General features: G+C 42.5%; 2 protein-coding genes across 4 annotated transcripts in view; one reads left to right on the forward strand and one right to left on the reverse strand.

Annotated features, from left to right (window-relative positions):
* The window catches only part of LOC110535328 (dnaJ homolog subfamily C member 5), a 41,721-nt gene extending 39,779 nt beyond the window's left edge, over positions 1–1,942 (reverse strand). The window contains exon 1 of the mRNA XM_090189512.1: positions 1,849–1,942. The gene's annotated coding sequence lies outside the window, so the exon portion shown is untranslated. The remainder of the gene's footprint in view (positions 1–1,848) is intronic.
* Positions 1–10,231, forward strand: part of LOC110535327 (high affinity 3',5'-cyclic-AMP phosphodiesterase 7A) — a 41,175-nt gene extending 30,944 nt beyond the window's left edge. For 2 of the 3 annotated variants that reach the window (XM_021620256.3, XM_021620258.3), the window contains exons 4-12: positions 3,085–3,266; positions 3,373–3,436; positions 4,026–4,222; positions 5,771–5,902; positions 6,121–6,212; positions 7,775–7,919; positions 8,010–8,106; positions 8,238–8,318; positions 8,440–10,231. In XM_021620256.3, coding sequence (XP_021475931.3) covers positions 3,085–3,266; positions 3,373–3,436; positions 4,026–4,222; positions 5,771–5,902; positions 6,121–6,212; positions 7,775–7,919; positions 8,010–8,106; positions 8,238–8,318; positions 8,440–8,753 — 1,304 coding nt within the window. In that variant the 3' untranslated portion in view covers positions 8,754–10,231. Of the gene's footprint in view, positions 1–1,516; positions 1,555–3,084; positions 3,267–3,372; positions 3,437–4,025; positions 4,223–5,770; positions 5,903–6,120; positions 6,213–7,774; positions 7,920–8,009; positions 8,107–8,237; positions 8,319–8,439 lie in introns of those variants that run through there. The other variant, XM_090189509.1, reaches the window with a different exon arrangement.
* Positions 10,232–10,381: the final 150 nt, after the last annotated feature.

Below are 10,381 nucleotides of genomic sequence, written 5' to 3' on the forward strand. Positions count from 1 at the left end.
TGAGGCTCTATACAAGGGGTACCGGTACAGGTTAGTCGAGGTCATTTGTAAAGTGACAATGCATAGATAATATACAGCGAGTAGCAGTAATGTAAAAACATCAGTTAAGAAAGCTAGAGATGGAACCCAAATACATGCATACATACAGCCCTACCCCTGTGAGTACTACCTTTCTTTAAATCTGTAGATCTGCTACGTACAGCCCTACCCCTGTGAGTACTACCTTTCTTTAAATCTGTAGATCTGCTACGTACAGCCCTACCCCTGTGAGTACTACCTTTCTTTAAATCTGTAGATCTGCTACGGACAGCCCTACCTCTGTGAGTACTACCTTTCTTTAAATCTGTAGATCTGCTACGTACAGCCCTACCCCTGTGAGTACTACCTTTCTTTAACTCTGTAGATCTGCTACGTACAGCCCTACCTCTGTGAGTACTACCTTTCTTTAACTCTGTAGATCTGCTACGGACAGCCCTACCCCTGTGAGTACTACCTTTCTTTAAATCTGTAGATCTGCTACGGACAGCCCTACCTCTGTGAGTACTACCTTTCTTTAACTCTGTAGATCTGCTACGTACAGCCCTACCCCTGTGAGTACTACCTTTCTTTAAATCTGTAGATCTGCTACGGACAGCCCTACCTCTGTGAGTACTACCTTTCTTTAAATCTGTAGATCTGCTACGTACAGCCCTACCCCTGTGAGTACTACCTTTCTTTAAATCTGTAGATCTGCTACGTACAGCCCTACCCCTGTGAGTACTACCTTTCTTTAAATCTGTAGATCTGCTACGTACAGCCCTACCCCTGTGAGTACTACCTTTCTTTCACTCTGTAGATCTGCTACGTACAGCCCTACCCCTGTGAGTACTACCTTTAACTCTGTAGATCTGCTACGTACAGCCCTACCTCTGTGAGTACTACCTTTCTTTAACTCTGTAGATCTGCTACGTACAGCCCTACCTCTGTGAGTACTACCTTTCTTTAACTCTGTAGATCTGCTACGTACAGCCCTACCCCTGTGAGTACTACCTTTCTTTAACTCTGTAGATCTGCTACGGACAGCCCTACCTCTGTGAGTACTACCTTTCTTTAAATCTGTAGATCTGCTACGGACAGCCCTACCTCTGTGAGTACTACCTTTCTTTAAATCTGTAGATCTGCTACGTACAGCCCTACCCCTGTGAGTACTACCTTTCTTTAAATCTGTAGATCTGCTACGTACAGCCCTACCCCTGTGAGTACTACCTTTCTTTAAATCTGTAGATCTGCTACGTACAGCCCTACCCCTGTGAGTACTACCTTTAACTCTGTAGATCTGCTACGTACAGCCCTACCCCTGTGAGTACTACCTTTCTTTAACTCTGTAGATCTGCTACGGACAGCCCTACCTCTGTGAGTACTACCTTTCTTTAAATCTGTAGATCTGCTACGGACAGCCCTACCCCTGTGAGTACTACCTTTCTTTAACTCTGTAGATCTGCTACATACAGCCCTACCTCTGTGAGTACTACCTTTCTTTAACTCTGTAGATCTGCTACGTACAGCCCTACCCCTGTGAGTACTACCTTTAACTCTGTAGATCTGCCACACCAGACAGATTGACTGACAGATGTTGGTGCAGATCTTATTTATTTCACACACTGATTAGTCTTCCTCGCCATCTAACACTGGCTGTCTTAATGTAAATAAGTCAGTCAACCTCAAGAATGCTTTTGTGACTGAGCAGGGTTGGTGATCAGGAAGTGAAGTTACATTTAATTCAGTCATGTCTTTTAGCGAAAAGACGGTACAATATTTAAGTCAAGAATTTAATGTCAATTCATCTCCTAAATGTTTTAAATTACCCACCCCCCAAACCTGAATGTGAGTCCTGCTGCGTGACGTCAGGGACTCCCAGCCCAGAAGAGTTCTCTCTCTGCCGATATACGTTTTGTGTGCGTGTTCACTTCCTGGTTTAAAAGTAATGGCCTTTCTCGGAATGCTGACGGGCTTCCTAAGTGGGACCAAGGCTTTCCAGCCAGCCATGGTGTGTGGGGGGGTGTGTGTGTCCACTGACAAAGCACAACTTGTGGTGTGTGTGAAGGCAGTAGGCTAAGAACAGGTGGTGAGTCAGCGGTGTAAGTGTGTGTCCACCCTTGGGCAGTAGTGTTCATAGTCAACCAGTCTTAAATCCAGTGTGACCTCACTGGAATGAAGTACATCAATCATTTGTTTTCTACGCATCTCTTATTCTTATTGATTTATTCTATTGTTTCATCAGTGTTCTAATTCTTATTCACTTATTCAACATTTGGTCATTTGGATAGCCCTTACTGTCTAAATTATAAGTCCACACAAACATTCGTTGTGCAACATTGCTGAATAGGATTTAGAGCAGTTTGAGACTCTGCGGATTATCAAGCAGAGTACATTACTAAATGATTATACAGTGTCCCTCTTTGTCCCTTTCTGTAGAGCAGGAAACTGTCCAGTGAAACTCTCCCTTTTAAAAGTTCATATTCTGAATGTTATGTTGTTGACTTGTCCTTTACTCTTATGTGTGGCCAAAGCATTGGAGAAAAAAGTACTAACTCCCCACCTCAAACTTGTATCTCAAACAGACTGTTAAAAAAATTCTGGACACTTCCTCATACTCCTGGGGAGGATGAGCTGGCCAATCAGCAGTCTACTTGCATGAATATCTTTAATGACTGGTATACACACCATTCTGTTGTTGGGGTACGCCCACGCCATTAATTATGTTTTTGGGGTACGCCCACACCATTAATTATGTTTTTGGGGTACACCCACATCATTAATTATGTTTTTGGGGTACGCCCACATCATTAATTATGTTTTTGGGGTACGCCCACACCATTCCAACACAGTAAAGCTGCTTTTTAACATATATAGTTTTCCTTTAAAAAAAAAAAGAAGAATTATTTCACTCATATATTGTAAGTAATTATAGGTCATATTTCATAGAAATCTGGAAACACTGAACAGTTACTTTAAATCTATGCATTATATTTATATCTACCATGTTGTAAACCCTTCACTTCTAACTAACTTAGATGTTCTAAGCCTTTGTCTCTGTGCCTTCAGCCTGCTCAGACTCTAGTCTTATCCCTGATCCTGGCTTCAGTTCGGCTGGGCCTGTGTCTGGCAGGAGGCTCCGCAGACTGCTCAGCTTCCAGAGGTACCTGCACTCCTCCCGTCTGCTGCGGGGAACACCCCACCTCAACCCCCTCCACATCCTGGATGAGGACTACACCGGACAGGCCAAGGTCCGATGCTCACAATCTCTTAGCCAATCATATACACGTATGCATGCATACACAATTCATATTTCTGTCTTAACACAGACCTACATTTGCATGTTTTCTCTTGCAGTGTATGCTGGAAAGGGTCGCGACCTGGAATTTCGACATTTTCCTCTATGACAGATTAACCAATGGTATGTTTCTGACATATCCATCTTTCTCCCAAAAGCCTTAGCTACATATTTGTATTCAAACAAATGTATTTATGAAGCTCTTTTTACATCAGCAGATGTCACAAAGTGCTGTACAGAAACCCAGCCTAAAACCCTAAAAAATGTAGAAGCACGGTGGCTAGGAAAAACTCCCTAGAAAGGCAGAAATCTAGGAAGAAACCTAGAGAGGAACCAGGCTCCGCCGGGTGGCCAGTCTTCTATTGACTGTGCCGGGTGGAGATTATAAGCGTACATGGCCATTTAAGGCCAGATTGTTCTTCAAGATGTTCATCATCCTCAGAGAATAAGCGAAACAGTGTAACATTACTGCATAGGCCTCCTTTCAACTCAGGCATTTGTAGACAATGGCGCTCTCTGGTGTTTGTTATGATGTGTGCTGTGTAGAAGTGGAATGGTTGTTTTTTTCCATAGATTTTCTTTGCAATGCTGATGCTATTGCAATGTTAAACTCCACCACAAACATAAAAATACATAACTACCTACCTACCCCCAACACTATTCCTGACCAGATCTTTAAACTACATATACCATGTCTCCCCTCTCCATGCAGGAAACAGCCTGGTGACGCTGACCTTGCACCTCCTTAACCAGTATGGTCTGTTGGAGCTGTTTCAGCTGGACATGGTAAAGCTGTGGCGCTTCCTGGTCATGGTGCAGGAAGACTACCACAGTCTCAACCCCTACCACAACGCTGTGCACGCCGCTGACGTCACGCAGGCCATGTACTGTTACCTGCGAGAACCCAAGGTATCAGACAGAGCTATTATTCCATTGTACAGAAAGTATTCAGAAGTAACTTACTGGGCTATTGACCACCTTATCCCACTGAGCTAAAGCCTAGGCATTAGCATATGAGTCTTCAGGTCAGAGGCAAGGTTACCAATCATGTACAGTGCATTCAGAAAGTATTCAGACCCCTTCACTTTTTCCACATTTTGTTACATTACAGCCTTATTCTAAAATGGGTGTTTTTTCCCCTCATTAATGTACACACAATACCCCATAATGACAAAGCAAAAACATTAGAAATTTGTGAAAATGTGTTACAAATAAAAAACGGAAACATCACATTTACATACACTGCTGTTCAAAAGTTTGGTGTCACTTAGAAATGTCATTGTTTTTGAAAGAAAAGCTCATTTTCTTTTCCATTTTTAAAATAACATCAAATTGATCAGAAATACAGAGTAGACATTATTAGGATCCCCATTAGCTGTTGCAAAAGCAGCAGCTTCTCTTCCTGGGGTCCACACAAAACATTAAACATAATACAGAACATCATTAGACAAGAACAGCTCAAGGACAGAACTACATACATTTTAAAAAACACACATGTAGCCTACATATCAATGCATACACACAAACTATCTAGGTCAAATAGGGGGGAGGCGTTGTAAATGTTGTAAATTACTATTGACTGTTGTAAATGACAATTTTAGCTGGAAACGTCAGATTTAAAAATAAAAAATAAATAAAAAATAAATAATAATCTACAGTCCCATTATCAACCATCACTCCTGTGTTCCAATGGCACATTGTTAGCTAATCCGTTGATCCTTTTAAAAGGCTAATTGATCATTAGAAAACCCTTTTGAAATTGTTAGCACGACTGAAAACTGTTGTTCTGATTAAAGAAGCAATACAACTGGCCTTCTTTAGACTAGCTGATTATCTGGAGCATCAGCATTTGTGGGTTCAATTACAGGCTTAAAATGGCCAGAAACTCGTCAGTCTATTCTTGTTCTGAGAAATGAAGGTGCTTCCATGCAAGAAATTGCCCAGAAACTGAAGATCTCATACAACGCTGTGTCCTACTTCCTTCACAGAACAGAGTAAACAGGCTCTAATCAGAATAGAAAGAGGAGTGGGAGGCCCCGGTGCACAACTGAGCAGGAGGACAAGTACATTAATGTCTAGTTTGAGAAACATGCACCTCACAAGTCCTCAACTGGCAGCTTCTTTAAATAGTACCCGCAAAACACCAGTCTCAACATCAACAGTGAAGAGGCGACTCCGGGATGCTGGCCTTCTTGGCAGAGTTCCTCTGTCCAGTGTCTGTGTTATTTTGCCCATCTTAATCTTCTATTTTCATTGGACAGTCTGAGATACAGCTTTTTCTTTGTAACTCTGCCTAGAAGGCCAGCATCCCGGAGTCGCCTCTTCACTGTTGTTGTTGAGACTAGTGTTTTGTGGGTACTATTTAATGAAGTTGCCAGAATAAGGCTGAAATGTAACCATGTGGAAAAGGGGGGATGAGCAGAGAAAAGTATGCCTACGTTCCCTGTCTCTCCGTAGCTGGCCAAGTCCCTGACGTCCTGTGACATCCTCCTGGGCCTGTTGGCAGCCGCCACTCATGACCTGGACCACCCGGGAGTCAACCAGCCCTTCCTCATCAAGACCAACCACTACCTGGCCAAGCTCTACAGGGTGAGAGCACATCGCTGGTACATTCCACACCTCCTGTAGCTTTCATATTAGACATGGGTTGGAAGACACTAGATGGCCATGTTCAACAGGTCAAAAGTGTTGATAACTTGACCTAGTTCATGGTTTATTTGTTATTTTAAGATAACGTTGAGGTCTATGATTGAATGCACTTAGCAGCGCAGGATTATAGCGTTCTAAAAATGCTAATGTGTCTGTAGAACTCCTCTGTTCTGGAGAACCATCACTGGAGGTCTGCAGTAGGTCTGCTGAGAGAGACCGGCCTGTTCTCCCACCTGCCTGCTGAGGACGGGTCAGTCTGCACATTTCTTTTCCCAATGCCAAGTGATTTAATGACTGTTTTTAATGAAATGTAATGGCAAAATGTCCATTTCCGCCTAAATAGACATACCCAAAAGTAACTGATATTAATGTATGATTCTGACATGCAAAAACTTGGTATATTTGGAAAGGAGACATCTGGGAGATTATGAGGAGAGATCAGAAGATTGAGAGCAGTTACATAGTTCACTGTACACAAGTGATCTTTCATTGACAAGCTATAAGTGAATTATTGATGACAGGAGCTGGAAACATGTTGGATGGTTTCCACAACATGTGAACAGTATCAGAAAAAAATGGGATTGATAGATCTAACAACTGGAAATGGGCAGATGTTTTAGTAAGTGGTGTCAGGTATGGTCACGAGACGTTTCCAAGTGTCCCTAAACCTCTCCAAAGTGGCATATGTACAGATCATTCCAGTGCTATTACATATTTGCAATCCCTAAATGCTATTTGTTCAGTATAAAAACACAATTTCTACCATCTGATTAGGTCAACCTTTCTAAATGAGCGTACACCGTTTCATGGCCTAAACTACTCAGAGTAATCATTCACTAAACAGGATACAAAAGAACTACAGTTTTAACTTGAAACATGTTCCATTTTTAACAGAATCCATCAGGCTAGGTGTGATTTCCCCCCCCCCCACATGTAGCTCTTGCTCAAACACAGACCAAATGGAAGCTTATCTTGTAAGATGTTTGGTGAAAATGTTGTGTAAAATTAACATATTGACTCTCAGGGCTGGTGATCAGTAACGGTAGGTCACAGGCAGACAAATAAGACATGCTCTGTGGAGTCCCGGCTTTCAGTGTGTCAACGTATTCCGTGTTTATTTCGTTTATGCTTGACAACGCTTAACATAATGTAGGTAGCAGCCATCTTAAAATGAGGTCATCGGCTCACCCTGCCCTTATAAATTCTAATGCCCATATGTGGTAGTAAGTCACACCAAAGATTTGAAGGCACCAATCAATAGCCAAGAGACTCATCATTCCGCAGACAACCTGCTTTTGGAGATGGGGACTGTTCTCATACCAGACTGTTCTCATACCAGACTGTTCTCATACCAGACTGTTCTCATACCAGACTGTTCTCATACCAGACTGTTCTCATACCAGACTGTTCTCATACCAGACTGTTCTCATACCAGACTGTTCTCATACCAGACTGTTCTCATACCAGACTGTTCTCATACCAGACTGTTCTCATACCAGACTGTTCTCATACCAGACTGTTCTCATACCAGACTGTTCTCATACCAGACTGTTCTCATACCAGACTGTTCTCATACCAGACTGTTCTCATATCAGACTGTTCTCATATCAGACTGTTCTCATACCAGACTGTTCTCATATCAGACTTAATTGATTTTTTAAAAATCAAATAGGGTCCCCAAATATGGGGATTTTACATTTAAGAGGTTTTAAAGATCAAGGTAATGAGTTGTTGTACACTTAGAGTATTGAGTATGGTAGTAAAACGCTTAAAGCATATTTTAATGAATTCCTCTGTTCATCATCTCCTCAGGCTGAAGATGGAGCATCAACTGGGTTCTCTTATCCTAGCCACTGACATCAGCAGACAGAACGAGTACCTGGGGAAGTTCAGGACACACCTGGACCAGGATGACCTGTATCTGAGCAACGCCAGCCACCGACACTTCATCCTCCAGGTGTGTGCCTGGGTAGAACCAGCAATTTTGGATCTTATCAGCTGGAAACTGTGGGGTCTGACTGGCTATTTTGTCTCTAACTCCTTGCAGATGGCTCTGAAGTGTGCGGACATCTGCAACCCCTGCAGACCCTGGGAGCTGAGCAAACAGTGGAGTGAGAAAGTGACAGAAGAGTTCTTCCACCAAGGTATTCTCTCGTTCTTCCTTTCATTCTGTATGATTATCATTCTCCCTCTACCCTTCTTAATCTCCAGCAGTCTTTTCACCTATCCTGTTGATTTCTGATCAGTGTGTGCTGTGTTGTCTATCCCTCTGTAGGAGACATTGAGAAGAAGCACCGACTTGAAGTCAGTCCACTGTGTGATAGCCAGAGTAACTCCATGGCAAACATTCAAATTGGTAAGTTTTTATGACGATTTCTAGTTTAGTACTAGCTACAATACATTGATATAAACCAGAGGCTCTCTTAGGCCTGCATCTATAACCCTGTGTGTTTCCCTATCCCTTTCTTCCTTCCTAGGTTTCATGACGTACGTGGTGGAGCCTTTGTTTGCTGAGTGGGGCCGGTTCTCTGACACACGTCTGTCCCAGACCATGCTGGGCCACCTGGGGCTGAACAAGGCCAGCTGGGGTGGGTTAGTACAGCAGGAGGGGTTCTCTAGCCCCGAGGAGCTGGAACCTAGCAGCCCTGCCTTCTTCACCATGTCAACGCCCGCCGTCACCGAGTCAGAACCAGAGTCTGCCTCTGCTGCGGAACCCATAGCTGTCACCACGGCAACAGCCACAGGAGAAACCAACTACAAAGAAATACCTCAGGGAAGCAAAGAGTCCTGACACTCCATGTTTGCCCTTAGAATCCTGACCCCTGACCCTTAACCGCTAGCCTCGACACACACTGGGGAGAGGGTGGGAGGAGCGGGGTATGGCATTTAACCCCCCCCTACTCCCACTGCCCCACCAGAACAGTACTCATGTTTTTGTTGCCTTTGCCTCCCATATTTGACAAACCACAGATTTTATTTATTTATTTTTTAATTCCTTTCCTTGACATACATAGATACTGCTGCTGTATTTAGTATTTTTATTGGCTTATTTTATTTATTTATTTGTCCTCTGTAGTTTTAGCCTTACTAATGTAACACCACCATTTTGAAGGCGAAGTGCCATTTTCAAAACAAAGTTCTGTAGGAGGATTTGAAACACACTGAGTATTGAAGAGATGCTCTCTAAAGACCGCACAGAGATGCCGTGATGTGTGTTGATGCGTTTGTAAGGAATCTTCTTCCTGAAGATAATGTGACAAGCCCAGTCCTTTTGCTGCCTCTATGAAGACTGTTTACAGATGTCTTGTTTGTTTGTCCTTGTTGTCCATTCGAAATGAATCATTATGGTTCTGCGATATGCCTTCTAAGCACAGATGCGAAGAACCACTAGTGTTTGAATTGTCGGCACACTGCTGAAGTTGACTGATACACACACACACACACCAGATGCCATAAAGAAACACCCCCTGTGCTCCATTGTATTCATTTCTTCCTTGCACTGCCAAAAGACTGAAATATTGGACACAACTTCTGTTCTGAGAGAACTTGGGTTAGACAGAATGGTATTCTAGAATGTAACTAATATGAAGAAGCATTGTTGTCAGTGACTGTAGAGAATGCATGACCTCTAACCCTGGACCAGTCACTGAGGCATAGTACACACACCCCATCTGAAAACTCACAACACCACTCACGCAGAGTGGACTGTAGGAGGGAAGTTTACTGTGGTTTAGCTACCTGTGAAACAGCTGTTTACTTCTACTGAATGGGACTCTCTCAGAATGTCTCTCATTATCATCATAGCCACATGCAACCTAGGACTGCTGTACTGATGCCTTATAACTATGCACACTGCGCTAAGTGACCAAACCAGCTCCCTACCACTAGTTCTTCTAGTAATCTCATGAAGTACATCGTGTGCTTGTCCTCTTAATGCACTGTCTGATTTTCTTTTGCCTTTTTGTGAGGAAAAACTGAACTCAAACACATTCTGTATATAAACGTTTTTAGTTTTTTTTACATTCCATCTCCATTTATACATTTTTTTATTTTTATTCTGTAGACTGCACAAAGATTTTAATAACAGGTGCTTTTTCCTATTTTAGCTGATTTTTAGTATTTTCGCTGTAAGACTGTTTACAATTTGTTGCGACAGCCATTTTGGGAAGAAGACTTGTCAAGCCATTTTGTACAGGATTTGCCGTGTTGACCTTTTGATACATGCTTGTTGCCGTTTACATTTTGATAAATAAAACAAGTTGACATGAATGACTGTTACTGAGAATGATCCAAGTGAACTTTGACTGTGATAGAAGTCATATACAGGGATGTATTGAGGTGAAATCTTCATTGTAGCTAGAAATGTAAGGAATAGGAATAGGAAATGTAAGGAATCTTACAGGACAGTAACTGTTCAAC

The sequence above is a fragment of the Oncorhynchus mykiss genome, chromosome 11 (genome assembly GCF_057628025.1).
Source record: "Oncorhynchus mykiss isolate SJ-2025 chromosome 11, ASM5762802v1, whole genome shotgun sequence".
Lineage (NCBI taxonomy): Eukaryota > Metazoa > Chordata > Actinopteri > Salmoniformes > Salmonidae > Oncorhynchus > Oncorhynchus mykiss.